The sequence below is a fragment of the Dendropsophus ebraccatus genome, chromosome 7 (assembly GCF_027789765.1).
Source record: "Dendropsophus ebraccatus isolate aDenEbr1 chromosome 7, aDenEbr1.pat, whole genome shotgun sequence".
Taxonomy (NCBI): domain Eukaryota; kingdom Metazoa; phylum Chordata; class Amphibia; order Anura; family Hylidae; genus Dendropsophus; species Dendropsophus ebraccatus.
The window spans coordinates 103,006,730-103,024,928 of NC_091460.1; the positions used below are offsets into that span (position 1 = coordinate 103,006,730).

An 18,199-nucleotide genomic window follows, 5' to 3' on the forward strand; every position below is an offset into this window, starting at 1 on the left:
AATGGAGATCCATCTCATAATAACATCACTGGATGTGAATAGGAGGAGACCTGATAGGAGTAAAATTGTTTCTACTGATGGGCAACGTTTGGTAGTTTCTTTCAACATATTAATAAAAATTCTATGTCTGCCTCTAACATAACAGATATTATTATAGGTGATCATAGAAATAATGTTCTTGTCAAGCATAGAACCATATAATAAATGTGCTTTTGTTTACACAGGCCCAGATAGAGATTATCAGAGGCCATGCAACTTTTACATCCGACCCAGAACCAACACTGGAGGTGAATGGTCGAAAATACACCGCTCAGCACATTCTCATTGCTACAGGGGGAAAACCCTCAATACCATCAGACGAAGAGGTTCCAGGTAAACACATTACACATGCTTTTGCCAAATAAATTAAAGGTAAACTGTCAGCTAGAAAAGACGTCCCAAAATGAGACTATACACAATCGTACCTTTACTGTAGTTGTCCAAGGCTGCAGTCTCCTAAATATAATTTCTTTAATTGCTGATGTGAAGTGTCATAGAGGCGTGGCCAATTGCGTGCCACATTTTAATAACACATCAGAGCTGCAATGAAAGGCATTTTAAGTTTTTGCTGCTCCGGACAGCTACAGTAAATTTTATTGTATATTCAATTTTATTGTTAGTTGAACTTGTGATCCAGTAGCGGATCATAATAGATCCGTTTCGGGCGGTAGCCTGTGGCCCTGAGTTCCTGGGGGGCCCATGGTCACCCAAAAAGACTACAGTTCTACCATTATTTGAAGGAAAAAAAAAATCGCTGCTTTTTTTACAGCAATTTTGCACAATTCAGGGCAATTATCTATCCTGTATTATGAACACTAAGCTAGTGCTGCCATAGTTACAGTGGGGTGGGGGGCCCAGGCTTGAAGAACAGCCCAGGGCCTAAGGTAACGTTAATCCGCCCCTGTTGTGATCTGGGCCCTATACACTGGCACCCACTTTACATGGTAAAGTGGACTGAATATTGTGCTGCTCTCCTTTGGATGGTAAAATACAGATATCGATTACATAGATATCTAGCCATGTAAATCATTTAGGCGGCTTTTTCTATCTGACAGTTTCCTTTTAAACAGTACCTATAATTTAAACAAACTTCTGACATATCATAGCAACATGTCAGAGGTTTGTATCTGTCGGGGTCCTGTACCTGTCCGGGTGCTAAAACACCCCCGATCATTAGAATGAAGGGGGTAGATGCATGCAGCGGTGGACGGAATTATAATGGAGCCCTATGGAACTTCCAGTACAGCGATTACCATAACCTCCATAAGGCTCCATTATAATTCCGTCCACTACTACTTTAGCAGTGAGAGCAGAGATGAGAGGCAGTGAGCACTGCTGCCCCTTCATTCTAATGATCGGTGGAGATCCCTGACCGCGACCAATACAAACCTCTGACATGTCGGTATGACATGTCAGAAGTTGGTTTAAATGATAGGTACCCTTTAAGTGTGCTTTTGTAGTTATTGCTTTTTTAATCTAATGGAACTAGAACTAATGTTAGTGAAGGAGAAATCCAGAAAAATAGATTTTTTCAAAAGTGCCGAAAAGGGGAAGGATAAAAAAAATAACATGCATTTACCTCCCTGGCTCCAGTGCTAGTGCTCGGATACCTCCGCTCTAGTCCTCCGGTATCTGTCCACTTCCTTGGACCTGGGATGTGACGTTTCAGGCCTGCTTAGCCAATCAGCGGCAGAGGTGAGACCCGGCTACAGCTGCTGACTGCATGGGCCGGAAACATCACATTCCAGGTCCCCTCTCAAACCATGAAGTGGCTGGGGACCAGGGGACTGGAGCAGCGGCATGCGGGCGTCAATGCTAGAGCCGGGGAGGTAAATGCACATAATTCTCTTCATCCTTCCCCTCCCTGGCGTTTTAAAAAAAAATCTCCCTGCCAGGACTTCTCCTTTAAAGGGAAACTATCAGCAGGAAACAATGCAGCGCACTCAACGGGGATACCAGAAAAAATCCCTGTCAATGCAAACAATACTAAATCGTGGGAATGACTTAAAACATAACCTTTATTAGGATGCATATAATATAACCTAATACATAATACGTGAACCAACCTATAATACATTAAAAAAACAGCTGTTGTTACGGCAAACAATCAAATAGTCAAAGGGGTGTAGGGTAGATTCCTCCCAATGCATTTCTACTACAAGAGCGTGTTGTCGTTTGGGAGAAAAGAGAACCAATCGCTCAGCACCCTCAACATAGAGTCATATTATTGTCGGTCATATGTAAATGCTTAAAAGAGAAATGCCAATATTGGAAATTCCCCTGCCAGTATTACAAGTCCAGAGGGGGAGGAGTATATTACACCAACACTGGCTATATATTTTTATTTATAGTCATTCACACTATTTGATATTGAAACTAGAGTTGAGCGAATTGCTCATGTAAATGAAGCGAAGCGCTTTGTTTAATCAGAACTCCGCTCATCGAACCGACTGCCTTTCAGCGCTGCTTCGTTCCCTGCCACTCCTCCCAGCTGGGAAAAGCTGAATTCAATCCTGGGAAACCTGGGAGAAGTTTCCCAGGATTGGATGCAGTTTTTCCTGGCATCCTGGGAGGAGTGGCAGGGAGCAGAGCAGCGCTGAAAGGCAGTCAGTTCGATGAGCTGAGTGCTTCGCTTCATTTAGATGAGCAATTTGCTCATCACTATTAATAACCAATGTCTGATTAAAATCAGTGTTTCTTTGTATTACCCTTTGGTTTTCCCAAAATGATGGAGAATTTATACTACAGTTACTAATACAGTTACTATTGGTGTTGGTTAGAGTCTGTTTTAAGTGTTTTTCAATTCATGAACAAAATCTTTTTGTAGCTAAATCGCTAATTTTGTTTTTAAGGGGCCAGTTTGGGAATCACAAGTGATGGTTTTTTTGAGCTCGAAGAGTTACCCAGGTATATGTTATTATCTACTACTGAGACCATTAATGACATATGGTCAATAATGATACTGCAGCCAATACAACCAATAAAATGTCTTTAAAATTTTTTCTTAAGTATCTAACCTGCTGATATGTCCCTATTCTGCACAGGGCACTAAGAATCAAGGTTATTATTTTTTATTTTTTACTTATTATGGTAAATTTAATTATACTTCTACAGCCTCTACAGCAACTCCAGTCCTCAAGTACAGTCCCAGCAGGTCCTTAGTATTTCACATGTGATATAGTTATAATCAAATCATGACCTGTGTAGGTACCTAAGGACTGAAATACTGCTCTATAGTTTGCTATTTGAGAGGTATATTTGCTCTTTACTTGTACACAGTCTACATGTTTCTTCTATACAAAATGCCATTTGTGTGCTCACTTTTCTTTCTCCAGCATGTGTGGGCTGTCCTCTTGGTTTTCTCTCCACTCTTTAAGCTGGTGTGGATGTTCCCATTTTGTATTCAGGAAACAAATAAACAAGATAAGAATCAGTGCAAATATATATTTAGATAGCTAGATAATTTTAAAGAGGCGACACTCCAACTTCAAGTGAAAGAGCAATGTGTTTTATTCACCCATCAAAATGCAGCTGTGAAAAAGATCTCATTGGGAGATCGAAACCTTGCATTTTGATGGGTGAATAGAACAGATCGCTTTTTTCACTTGAAGTTGGAGTGTCGCCTCTTTCCAATTTTTTTGTGTATTTGGAAGCCTGGGTCTGGTAACCTGAGCCCTTGAGCCGCACAGTGCCGTCCAGCAACTATACGTTGTGATATATATGTCCCTATAGCACAGGGGGTGCTGAAGATGTGATTAAGTTCCCCACCTTGATCCTCGTCATTATTTTCGTGGATGTTGTAGTTTAATCCATATGCACTGGTGGGGGGGGGGGGCGCTTCCACCCCTTCTTTTTTGATCAGATAATTTTTATTAAGGAGAAGACAGTGAACAGCAAAGAAAATATTCACCAGCCACCTTGCAGGGCGCAATCATGTTTTGAACAATAGAAAAGGAGCGAATGTACTCATAACGGAGACAATAAAGATAGTTACATTGTTCACATACTTCTCCATTTTTTGTTTTTTAACTTTACTTGCTTTGAACAATAAAACAATAAGAGAAAGAACCATGTGTGCCAGTCATGTATCATTCCCCTATGGACAGCCCATCATCAACAAGGGAAAGATTAAATAATCTACCTGATTTGCCGTGTGCTAGAGAAAGACCACATATGAGTAGGGTACATCACCATCCATTCCAACAATAGTGTCTGTCCCCAGTGTGCAGCGTCCTTTTAGAAGGATAGATCCTCCCTTCTCATAGAGCCCCTAGACACTATTTAGGAACATTAGCATGGGATGTCTACATATTTGTAGGAGAAGTGCAGATGGAACCCCTGGTGTGTCCAACCAACGGCCCCATATGAGCTCAAACTTGCGGAGGCACTTCCGTTTAGCATACACTCCTCGCTCCAGCCGTACAATAGTGTTCAGTCTAGTGATCAATTCACGCTGGGAGGGTGCTGATGGGCTTTTCCAATGAAACACAATTGTTTTTCGTGCTTGGTATAGGACACGCTCTATCCCTAAAGTGATATGGTCAGTGACATTCTGGTCGTCTAAAATTCCTAATAGGCATTGCTTAGGAGTCAGTCTAATGTCAGTCAGGAATACTTGTTTGATAAGGTCTACCACATCCTTCCAGTAGGATTCTAGTTGGCTTCCACCCGTTCTAATGAATATTGGGGTGGCACTCTGTAATGATGTCACTCCAGTGCCTCATTAGCATAAAATTACATAGAATAAGTACAAAGTTACAAAAACTTACCTTCATCCTCAGCTCCAAATGCAGTAGGGACATATCAGCAGTTTGGATACTTCTAACTTGCTATTAGTTTTCCTTTAAACTAGTAATAACCCCTGCCTCCTTGTTCTTAAAGGGAGACAATCAGCACATCTGTGCTGCTTGGGCTCCCAGAACGACTGCACGCACCGCGCAGCTGGCGCTCCAATGGTGTCATGGGTTTCCAGGCTCCATGGTCTTTATGTCCAGTAAAATGCATTTTAATCCCATGCCGCGAAACAGGCAGGGAGCCTTGAACTAGTCATCTGGGCTGTGACAAGTCACGGCTCTCTGTCCTGTCAGCACACGGGGTGATTGACAGGCAAAGAGGCCAGTTGGCATTCATTAACAGGACAGGGAACCATGACTAGTCACTGCCGAGATGACTAGTTCATGGCTCTCCCCCTGCCTCGCACGAGATTAAAAGGTATTTTACTAGACTTGAAGCCAGCCATTGTTGACTTGGCTGCCAGGTGCGTGCAGCCATTGTGTGCTGATTGATTCCCTTTTAAGAGGACCCATCACCACTCCTGACATATATTAGCAAACATTTGTACTCCTTATAAAGTAACCATTTTTACAACACAGCATTGTGCCATCTCCAATCCCCCTGAAAGGTTAGGAATACAATACTACATTGTGATGGTGAATGCGGTTTAGTTCTTGAGATACTTTGTGATCTGCATATGATTTGCTGTTCATTTCCTTCCTTTACATGTTGTATTTTATATCACAGCCTTTGGTATTAGTAATACTTGTGACTCCATTGTATCCCCTTCTTTTTCAGACGGAGCGTTATTATCGGTGCCGGTTACATTGCAGTTGAGATAGCTGGGATTCTTTCAGCTTTGGGCTCAAAAGCCGCATTGTTGATCCGTCAAGATAAGGTATAATTTTAAATTTTTTCCTGGCTAATATGGCCTGATGAAATTTCACAAATGCATTCTAATTAGATTCTGTCAAGTATAATGTGTATATCACTGCAGGTGCTGAGGTCATTCGACTCCATGATAAGTGCAAACTGCACGGAAGAGCTGGAAAATGCAGGTGTTGATGTCTGGAAATATGCAGAGGTAATATATAAGGCACCATTACATTTTTTATGGGGGTGGGGAGGGGGTTATGAAATAGGTAACAACGCCAGGGGGACACTGACACTGGCTTCTGGTTTGTGTGGGTTAATACATCTAACAGATAGCTCATAGAATTTTATTGGCTTATAGAAGTCCGGCCAGACCCATTTTTTAGCAAGTCCTGGGGAGGGGGAGAATAAAAGACATAAATTGCCCCTACCTCTCTCGCTCCAGCGCTGGTGGCAGCATACTGCTTCTACGGTTCCCGGACGCTTCCTGGTCTGAGTGGGACTTTAACTTGCCCTCATAAGGCAAGTTAAAGTGGTATTCTGCTCAGATAAAATACATGTTGAATCATCAACCCCTCCTGGAGACTAACATTTTGGCTCATGTAAACAACATCTCTGGCTGTCTGTCTCAGCACTCTGTGATGCTGGGAGGGTTAATTTAAGGTCAAGTTAGTCAGTGACCTAGCTGTGATTAATCTTCCTGGCATTACAGAGTGCAGAGACAGCTGGCCAGGGACACTGTTTCCATTATCTGTCTCGGAAGTGCGGGGGGGGGGGGGGATGAAGAGAGCAGCTCACACACAGTTCTCTGTGTCTCCATCACAAAGCCGCAGGCTCAGGAGGGGGATGATTTAGGCTGGGTTCACACTACGTATATTTCAGTCAGTATTGTGGTCCTCATATTGCAATCAAAACCAGGAGTGGATTAAAAACACAGAAAGGATCTGTTCATACAATGTTGAGATTGAGTGGATTGCCGCCATTTAATGGCAAATATTTGCTGTTATTTTAAAACAAGGGCTGTTGTATTGAAATAATGGCAGTTATTTACTGTTATATGGCAGCCATCCACTCAATTTCAACATTGTGTGAACAGATACTTTCTTTGTTTTTAATCCACTCCTGGTTTTGGTTGCAATATGAGGACCACAATACTGACTGAAATATACGTAGTGTGAACCCAGCCTAAACATGTATTTTACCTGACTGGATAACCCCTTTAAATATGCCTGTGCTTGGCCCACTGCTCATGGGTTCCCTGACGGTATCAACTGATCCTTCCATTACTCTACCCAGTTGGAGACTGAAGATATATGGCAACGTAATCTAGTAATAAAAAAATCTATGTATAACTTGCTAATGCTTGCATCTCATTGGATGGTTCTGTGTGATTACAGGTGGAGTCAGTCAGCAAGACAAGTAAAGGTCTAGACATCAATATTAAATGCTCTATGCCAGGGCGCAAACCAACCGTGAGAACTATCCAGGATGTTGACTGCTTGCTGTGGGCTATTGGAAGGGACCCCAACACTGAGGGTCTGAACCTAGACAAACTGGTAAATTGGCCTCTGACTGTAGAGCAAATATATATTTTTTATTTACAATGCATTCAGAAACCCTTTCACTTTTTAAAATGTTATGTTGCAGCATTGTGCTAGAGTGAAAAAAAAAATCATGTTTTGCCCCAATAATCCGCATTACCCCATAATGAGAAAGTGATTTTTGCTAATTTATTTGAAAAAAAAAAAAAAGACCCTTTCCCACAACTAGCACAATTAGCTCTTGCCCCTCCCTTCATTTGTCTTCATCATCTCTGGGATGTTTCTACACATTGATTGGAGTCACCAGTGGTAAATTCAGTGGATTATATAGGATTTGGAAAGACACATCTCTGTCTATATAAGATCTCACAGCTGACAGTGTATATATGAGCAAAAACAAAGCCATGAGGAGGAAGAGACTGCCTGTGGAGCTCAGAGACAGGATTGTGGAGGCACCGATATTGAGAGGAGAACAAAAACATTTCTGCTCAACTGATTGGTCCCACTGTGGCCCCCATAATTGGTAGTTTGGAACAACCAGGACTCATTCTAAAGCTGGATGGCCCAACTGAGTAATTGAAGGAGAAGGGCATTGGTAAGAGAGGTGACCAAGAACCCAATGGTCACTCTGCCTCAGCTTCAAGGATCATGTGTGTAGATGGGAGAAAGATCCAGAAGGTCAATTATTTTACTTTTCCCTTTTCAAAAAAATTGCAAAGATTTCTAACATTCTGCTTTCACATTCTCATTAACCCCTTCCCAGATGCCCCATGTAAATTTATGTGACAGGCAGGGAAAGGGTTGTAAGGAGCAGGCTCCAGAGCTGAGACAGACATCTGCTGCTAATGTCCTACAATGGCCATCCCATTGGTCATTTAACCCCCTAAATGCCACTATCAACAGGAAAAAAATTATTAAATTCCTGAACTGCTAATTTGCATTACTCATTGCATTGCTCATTGCATTACATCCCCAAAAAAATTTAATATAAAGCAAAACATTTATAGAGTTAGAATAGAGATTTAAAAAAAAAATAATTAAATATAATATAAGTATTAAAGTATATAAATTATGCACTGCCTACAAACTAAAAAAAAATATTTTTTTTGCTTTGTCATACATTTTATGGTGAAATGAAAAGCGTCAATGCAAAGTAGAGGTGGTCCTGCAAAAAACACAAAAGTGCTCTGTTTGTACAATACAATAAGTTTTACGGTTTTAGAACCTAGGGAAGAAAAAGTAGAAGGTCTTAAAGGGGTTATTGGGGGGGGGGATATGGGAAAACATTTTTAAAGAATTTTTTTTCTTTAATTTTAGCAAAAGACAACAGCATGACAAACTGAAAAAAATTATGATTTTGAGATTTTGTAAACGTAGGAAAAGTCCTTCTAACCTAATACTTCCCATTGTATAAATCTACATGTGTTTAATAAAATGGTATGAAGAGGAAATTAATAATTACTGTAAAAGAGCGGGAGGATATACACAATATACATCAAATATGTATATTGGGGTTAGAGGCTACAAATTAGTAAATGACTATGGTATTGGTAGCATTTTTCATAGAATCTATATCTATTTTTTTTTTATAAATCTGCATGAAATATTTTATAACTTATAACATATCACCAACAATTTGACTTTTTTCAGGGTCTTGATTTAGATGAGAAAGGCCATATTGTGGTGGATGAGTTCCAGAACACCAGCCGGAAAGGCATCTATGCTGTAGGTGATGTGTGTGGTAGAGCACTACTCACACCAGGTAAGATGGGAATTCCATTAAATTTTTTTCAGAGCGAGGTAAATCTGTGAAATGTCTTAGCACAGCTAATGTGCCATTGTAGTGACACAGTAGTACTTTTACATAGGCAGATTATCGGCTGAATAAGTGGTCATAGGAACATTCATTCCCAACAAATGGCCCTTGTAAAAGGGCCAGCGATCAGCCAGTAAAAGAGAAGCCATCCATTCGGACCTGTTGTGAGCCTGTTTGTTAGCATATAATGAGGCTAGTATCCAGGGCATTCCCCAGTGCAGCAAGAGCCTAGGGTTACAACTACCCTTCCTGATGGATAAGAGGAGGTGGGCTGGCTAATCCTGGGCTCTTGGGCCTCATTTAAATACTAAGAAACAAATCACTTTAAGGAATCAGATTTCCTTCGCTTATACCTATCTTTATATTCCGTCCTTTAGTTGCCATTGCAGCAGGAAGAAGACTGTCCCACCGATTGTTTGAAGGGCAGGAGGATTCCAAGCTTGACTATAACAACATTCCAACAGTGGTCTTCAGTCATCCCCCCATAGGAACTGTAGGACTTACAGAAGGTAAGTGGGACAGACTTAGGCACTTATAAACACTATGCATGTTGCAACAGCCCTCCCTGTATAAGTGTGGGCACAGAGGTAGCTGTCAATTATTTACTGAACAGCCCTACTAGACTCTTAAAGTCCAGAATGAGCACAGTTTTAAGTTAATAATAGAGATGAGCGCAACTAAAGTCCAATCATTGGTATTTGAATACTAGTGGCTAAAGAAGATGGATGCAGCCCTAGGGAGTTCTGAAAAACAAGGATACAGGCTATGGCCTTTGGCTGTACCTATGTTCTCCCAGACTGCCTATGGCTGCATCCATTCAAGTGCAGAATGATCGGACTCGAGCATGCTCCAGTTGTGCTCATCTCTTGTTAATTACATGTGATAGTTAGAGGCTGCCAGAATTTCTTCAGGTAAAGCAATGTTCAACTTGTGACAGTGCAATCCCCATCATACACTGAGAGCCTTTGTATCACTGTGACTTCAGTGTCCTGCTCTGTCAGCCTTATTTTGGCTTTACTTTTAGAATGAAGCTGGCTTCTCTGAGGGCCGTATTACATGGACCGATCAGTAATGTAAACAAGCGCCGGTCTGCTAGATCGCCACTCATTTACCGAGCCAATTACACAAGTCAACTATCATGCAGCAAGGGCTGTATCTATCAATCTTTTAGCGATGTCCATGCAGCTCTTGCCTTTAGTGTAAAATAATAAACTGTATACATACGGTATCTTCCAGGCTTCTTTCTCGCAGCTGCCATGAGAATTGCAGAGCCGGCTTTTGAAGTGATAGGCCACTCAGCCAATCATTGGCTGAGACATCTGCGGCCAGTGGTTGGCTGAGCGGCCTGTCACTTCAGAGATCGGCTCTGAAGTTCCAGCAGTGGCTGCGGGATCTTGCAGAAGCCAGGAAGATACTGGAGAGTGGACAGAGGCCTTTGGGAACGTGGTCAGGTATGTATGAGCTTTATTATTTCCTCTACACATTCATCAGCTGTCGGCCACAAATCATTATTACACATATCAATGTACAGTCAGCGGCCGATGTTAGGTTCAGACCAAAAGACACGATCAGCCGATGTCATTGTTGTCATTGGCTGATTGTTGTCTTTATTACATGGAGTGATAATCTGACAAATTGGCCCTAACAATCCCCTTGCTGTGATCATTAGGTTAAAGTGACTGTACCACCAGGCCCAGGCTGAAGCACTGGAGGCGGGCCGATCCACCCTTAGTGGGAAGAAACCCTAGCCCCTCCATGATAGGGTTCCATTGATTCTAATGGAGTCACGTCATGGAGGGGCTGGAGTTTCTTCCCACTCACTTACCGATCCCATAAATTGCTCGATAATCGTGCAGCAAGGGCTGTGTTCCCTGCTCAATGCTGACACTTGTGGCCCCATCTCTTTAGTGACAGGCTGCTCAGCCAATTACTGACCGAGACCAGTGATTGGCTGAGCAGTCTGTGATTGAAGAGACAGGGCCAGAAGCATCAGGGTGAGCAGGGGACACTGACAGAAGCCTGCTGGGGGAGAATAGGTAAGTATGAACTTTATGAATGTATGAATTAGCCATCAGACGCACACCATTACACACAGCGGTCTGCAGCCTGTGGCCAATGATTTTTAAGTAAGTTTAAACAATAATTAGAGATGAGCGAACCAGCCGAGGTTCGGGTTCGTATGAACCTGAACGCTCGGCTTCTGATTCCCGCTGTCTGCCCGCTCCGTGGAGAGGGTGGATACAGCCTGAGGACCGCCTAGAAAACTGGGATACAGCCTATGGCTACGGCTGTATCCCAGTTTTCCAGGCAGTCCTCAGGCTGTATCCACCCTCTCCACAGAGCGGGCAGACAGTGGGAATCAGAAGTCAATAGTTCAGGTGCATACGAACCCGAACCACGTCGGTTCGCTCATCTCTAACAAGAATCTAATTTGTAGATTACATTACTTATGGCGTCTATCAAGTTTATAAGCATCTTATGCAATATTTTCATCATTTGTGCTTTTTAGAAGAAGCAGTAAAAGCCAAGGGCCAGGAGAATGTAAAGATCTATTCCACTTCTTTTTCTCCAATGTACCATGCCGTAACCAGAAGAAAAACCAAATGTGTTATGAAGCTGGTCTGCGTAGACAAAGAGGAAAAGGTAAGATCAGAACTTATTCACATACAGTGGTACCTTTGGTTTAAGAGTAACTTGGTTTGAGAGCGTTTTGGTTTAAGAGCTCACAGTTTTTCAAAATTGTGACTTGGTTTAAGAGCATTGATTTGGTTTAAGAGCTCCCTGTACTGGGTAGAAGGGGGAGTGGAGGAGGGACATGGACTGTGGAGGTAATCTCTCCATAGCTGTAACCCCTCTCTCCCCGTACAGAGAGCGCTGCATGTATGTGCCCACATCTGCCCTGCTCATTCCTTCTCCCTGCAGTGTCCGTCCGTCCTTGTATTTCCCATCCTTTCCATTACTGTACAGTAACTTATAATATAACATATTCTGCTGTTTCTAAATGTTTGTCTAATGTGTTTTACATGTTATTCAGAATAAAAAATCATTATTTTGGGGGTGTGGAACCAATTGTCTGCATTTCTATGATTTCTTATGAGAAAATTTGCTTAGGTTTAAGAGTGGCTTTGGATTACAAGCATGGTTCCGGAAAGAACTGTGCCCGTAATCCAAGGCACCACTGTATTTTACATAATAAATCGAGCCGAAGGCCGGCACGTGACCCACAACTCCATTTATTCTCTATGGACCCGCTGGAAAGAGCTGAGTGCTGTACTCTCTCCAGTGGCTCCATAGAGAATGACTGGAGCCGGGTATCATGCACTGACCCGCAGCTCGATTCATAACAAAGCAGCCAGGTCGCAAATAGAGAGATCCCTGGGGGGCACAGTGTTCGGACACCCCTGCAATATGTGGATAGGGGACAAGTATTTTTAAATTGGAAAATCCCTTTAAATCAACTGGTGTCAGAAAGTTATAAAGTAAATAAAGTAAAATATCCAGCCTTCAAGTGCTTATCATCTGCTGTATGTCCTGCAGGAAGTGGTGTATTCTTTCCAGTGTGACACAGTGCTCTCAGCTGCCACCTCTGTCCATGTCAGGAACTGTCCAGAGCAGGAGCAAATCCCACCCCCAAACCCTTTCCTGCTCTGGACAGTTCCTGACATGGACAGAGGTGGCAGCAGAGAGCACTGTGTCAAACTGGGAAAAATACACCACTTCCCATACAGCAGCTGATAAGTACTGGAAGACTGGAGATTTTTTGAATAGAAATAAATTACAAATCTGTATAACTTTTTCATACAAGTTGATTTGAAGAAAAAATAAATTCCCTTCTAGTCATATGTTCTCCGCCTTATATAAAAGCTTTCCATTTGTCTTTTAGGTGGTAGGGCTGCACATGCAAGGACTGGGATGTGATGAGATGTTGCAAGGATTTGCTGTTGCTATCAAAATGGGAGCCACCAAAAAAGACTTTGATAACACTGTTGCCATTCACCCAACTTCTTCAGAGGAACTGGTCACACTACGTTGAATTTTGTTTTGTGCCTTGAAGAATAGTGATTCCATAGAGCATTATTTTGTCTACAGAAAGATGAATTCCACACATACACTCCATCCTTATTTATAAGCCTCTCTCTTGCTTTTCTGTCCTAGTTCTTTTAAGCAGAAGAACTCTAGAATACATTTAAAGGGCCTTTTAATAAACTTGCTATACTGTTGTATTTGATTTTAACCAAATCAACTTTGTTAATGCTAAAAAAAATAAATTGTGCTTATTTGGTTAAGTTGATGCTTCATTCTGCATTTTGTAGTCCTCATTTCAGGGGGTAGGCTGTTTGCCAGCAGTACACACATGGACTTCCTTTCCCTTAGTTGTCTACCATGCTATGACATAGTGCTGATGAAAGTACACAGGCCTAAGGCTGGCATTGTGCAGAGGTCTCACCTGCATTACACTATTATGCTATGTTCACACTACGTAAGTTCCGTGGAAATCACGTAGTGCTGCAGGATGAAGGGATCCCGGCCGGAGTGTATACACATAGTATACACTCCGACCGGGATCCCTAGCGACATCGTAGAAAACTGACATGTCAGTTTTCAGCGGCCACTATTCAGTGAATAGCACACTATAGAGCGATCGGCTCCAGACGCATGCTCCATAGTGTGCTGTGGGGAGTTCTGATGTGGGCATGCACGGATTTGCCCGCATCAGAATTCAGCGGCGCTAGAGAGATCATCCGGCAGTACCAGCCGGGATGATCTTTTCAGAGACCGGCTGTCCCATGACCCGTCACGGAACGGCTGGTCACCTATGTATTGTGAATATAGCCTAATAGACAGCATGTGGGGAGGAAAATGGCGTTATAGATGCGATGTGCTAAATAAGCAGCACAGAGAAAGGTGTTACACTCAAGCACTCAACTGCTGCTGCTAATGATGATGATTATGATGATGAGGCAGCATTGTGTACCTACAGAAGGATACAAGGGACATCTGCCCAAAACTATATGGGTGGTGCTAGATAAACGAGAAGCCTTGATTTACCTTTCAGAACTCAAAAAATGGTACCATATATATGGGGGGGGTGTTTGTCAGGGGATTTCTCAACCAACAAGTCATTGAAAAGGGGAAACTAAGTAGATGCATAGGTATTTACATTTTATTCACTATGTTGTTCATGCTACATGCATTTTATCCAGGCATGATGTAAGGAGAATAAATTGTATCCACCCAAGGAGGTATAGGCAATGTTTTGGCCGTCTTCGGACCTTTCTCAAGCCAAATCTATAAATGCTGCAGGTGGGTCTATTGGTGGTCTGATGGCTATTACCTTTCAGAAGCAGAGGATCCTTTAAAGAAGGCAGCAGACAGGTTCATACATGGTAGGTACATAGCCCAAGCCCCAAACCAACTTCTTGGTCTCCTTTCTTTAGAGACAGCCTGAGCCTAACAGGCCATGAAAAGCAGGTTGCAGAGAGGTGAGGCACCTAGCGGGGAATCGTATAAAATATTAAATGTAGGAAGGTTTTGAGATGATAGTGACCATTTAAACTGTAAAGGATTAATGTTAGTTGCAGTAACTTTTGACATGTGATCACTTTTGAGACCCACTGAGATTGTGAGATACAGCCAGGGGGGAGTGTGAAGCAGTGTGCACCACTCACCAGCTGGCATAGCATCCGATTTGTTTGCTTTATAGACTGTAATGAAGATAAAAACTTGGATTTGATTGACAGCTGAGACATGCATTGCTGCGCTCTCCTCCTGTTGTGTTTCGAGATTGCAGCGGGACCAGGTGCACTCAGTAACTTTTGACACGTCTAATGACATGTCAAAATTACTATAACCGGGAACTTGTAGGTGCTGATAGGTTGGATGGCAGTAAGCTGCTAATGATGGGAGTAGTTGTACAAACAAAACAACGTCTATTAAGACAGGAATTATGCATTTCAAGGTACAACCTCGCCCTCAGATCTGAAGATGTGCGCCTATAAGTGTCTGTGGTTTTTTTTCAGCTTTTTGATAATTTTCTGCAGTGCTGTGCTTTCCTGTAGAGAAACTGATCCATCATAGTAACATAGGGGGAGATTTATCAAACATGGTGTAAAGTGAAACTGGCTCAGTTGCCCCTAGCAACCTATCAGATTCCACCTTTTATTTTCCAAAGAGTCTGTGAGGGATGAAAGGTGGAAACTGATTGGTTGCTAGGGGCGACTGAGCCAGCTTCACTTTACAGCATGTTTGATAAATCTCCCCCATAGTGTGTAAGGTTAAAGAAAAGCCATACATCCAACCACTTCATCCTATTATACAGTGATACAAAGTGAGGACAAATACAAACAAAAAAACTATAATGTAGAAATTAATGTTTTCATCTATAGAATATAACCTTATAATATTACTACATCCTGCCATCTTGAGTTTCTATGACTGTGTCCTGCTGCAAGGCCTTCCATAGTTTTGCTCACCCCCAGGATAGACCTGCAGCCATAACTCATAGGCTTTGAAGTGTCCGATTTGTGGTCTTCTGAATGAGGTCTCAGTGTAGTTAGAGAAAACTTCAGATTTTCATGGCATTTCAGGGATAAGAAAACTTTTTTTTACTCATCTAGGTCCAGTCATGGTGGAAATATAATACAAGCTAAGTAGATAGGGTTTTCAAATCCTTTATCCATGTGTACAAAAAAACTCTCGAAATCAAAACATGCTGTGAATTTAAAAAAACTCATTCCCTGGGGGAAATGCGATGAAATTATAATTCATGGCAAAATTCATGTGTGATACATATGCAAGTTCCTCCAGATTTGTGGCAAAATCCATGGTTGGCATTACCTGCCCCCTTCAGGCCTGTTTGCAGCATTAGCTCATGGGGCTTTGCCATTTGCGCAATTCCCATTAAAAGGGTACTCTACTCTTAATCAACTGGTATTAGAAAGATATATAGATTTGTAAATTACTTTTCAATAATCAGCTGCTGTATGTCCTGCAGGAAGTGATGTATTATTTGTAGTCTGACACAGTGCTCTCTGCTGCCACCTCTGTCGAAGTCAAAAGCTGTCCAGGGCAGGAGAGGTTTTCTATGGCGAATTGCTATGGACAGTTCCTGACAGGGACCGAGGTGGCAGCAGAGAGCACTGTGCCAGACTGGAGAAAATACACCACTTCCTGCAGGACATACAGCAGATGATCAGTACTGGAATGCTGGAGATTATTAAACAGAAAGTAAGTTAAAAATCTATATAACTTTCTGGCACCAGTTGAATTAAAAACATTTTTTTCCTCCAGAGTGCCCCTTTAGGGTATGTTCACACTGAGCAAATATGGCGGAATTCCCATATGCCGCCGTTCTCAGTGAGACTTCACATTGGGACATATCTTTCAGTAGAGAGCGACGGCTGCGTAGGAGCGCGTGCTCTCCCATAGACGGACCATGACACACTTAGACAGTCAGGATTCCGCTTGTTTTACTCAGTGTGAACATACCCCTAAAATTAACCCTTTGAGGACCAGGCCCAAAATGACCCAGTGGACCGCGCAAATTTTGATCTTAGTGTTTCCGTTTTTCCCTCCTCCCCTCCTAAGAGCTCTAGCACTCTCAGTTTTTTATCTACAGGCCATGTAAGGGCTTATTTGTTACAGGAATAGTTGTACTTTGTAATGGCGTCATTCATTTTCCCATAACATGTATGATGGAATCCCAAATATATTATTTATGAAGATATAAATTGATGAAATCGCAAAAAAGAATGCAATATGGTAACGTTTGGGGGGTTCCTGTGTCTACGTTATGCACTATATGGTAACAGCGACATGATACAATTATTCTATAGGTCAGCCTGAACACAACCATATGCAGGTTACACAGATTCTCTAATGTTATATATTTTTTTTAAATGAAATCCTTTTTTTTTGGCAATTAATTATAAATAAAATGGGACTATTGTGACGCTTATAACGGTTTTATTTTTTCACCTACGGGGCTGTATGGGGTGTCATTTTTTTCCGCCATGATCTCTAGTTTTTATTAATACCATATTTGTGAAGATCGGACGTTTTGATCACTTTTTATTAATTTTTTTATATATATAATGTAACATAAAATCGGTAATCTGCGCACTTTTTCCCCTCTTTTCGTGTACGCCGTTTACCGGTCACAATGACGCTTGTTATATTTTAATAGATCGGACAATTACGCACGCTACGGTATATTATATGTTTATCTATTTATTTATTTTTATATGTTTTATTTATATAATGGGAAAGGGGGGTGATTTCAACTTTTATTGGGGGAGGGGTTTTGGGGTAGTGTATTAGTGTTTTTAACTTTTTTTTTTTTACACATTTGAAGTCCCTTTGGGGGACTTGTACATAGATTAGTTTGATTTTTACACTGATGAATGCTATGCCATAGGCACAGCATTTATCAGTGTTATCGGCGCTCTGCTCATTGAGCCTGCCTGTGCAGGCTTAGAGTAGCAGAGCGCCGATCGGACCGCATGGAGACAGGTAAGAGACCTCCAGCAGTCCGTTATAACCGATCGGGACCCCCGCAGTCACACTGCGGGGGTCCCGATCGGTAAGTGACAGGGGTCTCCCCCTGTCACTTACACTTAAACGCCGCGGTCGCGCCGTGATCGCGGCGTTTAAGGGGTTAATGACACGCGGCAGCACGATCGCTGCAGCGTGTCATTGCCGGTGAGGTCCCGGCTGCTCACTGCAGCCGGCCCCCACCTCCTATGAAGCGCGCTCCGCTCCGGAGCGCGCTTCATAGCGGGAATAACACCCGTGACGTAAGGTTACGTCATGGGTCGTCTGGGGACAGACTTCCATGACGTAACCCTACGTCCAGGGTCGTCTAGGGGTTAAAGGGAGTTACGCAAATTGCATAACATGCCCACTTTAGCTGTTTTGCAATTCCCAACCACCTCTGGGGGCAGCAAACGGGCTGGAGGGGAACAGTAAGCTGAAAAGGTAAGACAGGAATACGCCTTAATGTTATTTATTTCATTACAGCTTTTTACTGTGAAGTAGAAGAGGCAACTTTTTTTTGACAAAACTTTATGTACAATCTGTATTCGCTACAGACACAAGCATACACTTAGGTGTACATGACATTACTAAAACGTTGTAATGACAACCAGTACGCAATGTA

General features: G+C 42.2%; 1 protein-coding gene across 1 annotated transcript in view; it reads left to right on the plus strand.

Moving 5' to 3' along the window:
• Positions 1–13,328, plus strand: part of GSR (glutathione-disulfide reductase) — a 29,714-nt gene extending 16,386 nt beyond the window's left edge. The window contains exons 5-13 of the mRNA XM_069976683.1: positions 225–372; positions 2,892–2,946; positions 5,611–5,710; positions 5,810–5,896; positions 7,083–7,241; positions 8,877–8,988; positions 9,420–9,551; positions 11,552–11,685; positions 12,926–13,328. Of these exons, the coding sequence (XP_069832784.1) occupies positions 225–372; positions 2,892–2,946; positions 5,611–5,710; positions 5,810–5,896; positions 7,083–7,241; positions 8,877–8,988; positions 9,420–9,551; positions 11,552–11,685; positions 12,926–13,075 (1,077 nt within the window). The 3' untranslated portion in view covers positions 13,076–13,328. The remainder of the gene's footprint in view (positions 1–224; positions 373–2,891; positions 2,947–5,610; positions 5,711–5,809; positions 5,897–7,082; positions 7,242–8,876; positions 8,989–9,419; positions 9,552–11,551; positions 11,686–12,925) is intronic.
• Positions 13,329–18,199: the final 4,871 nt, after the last annotated feature.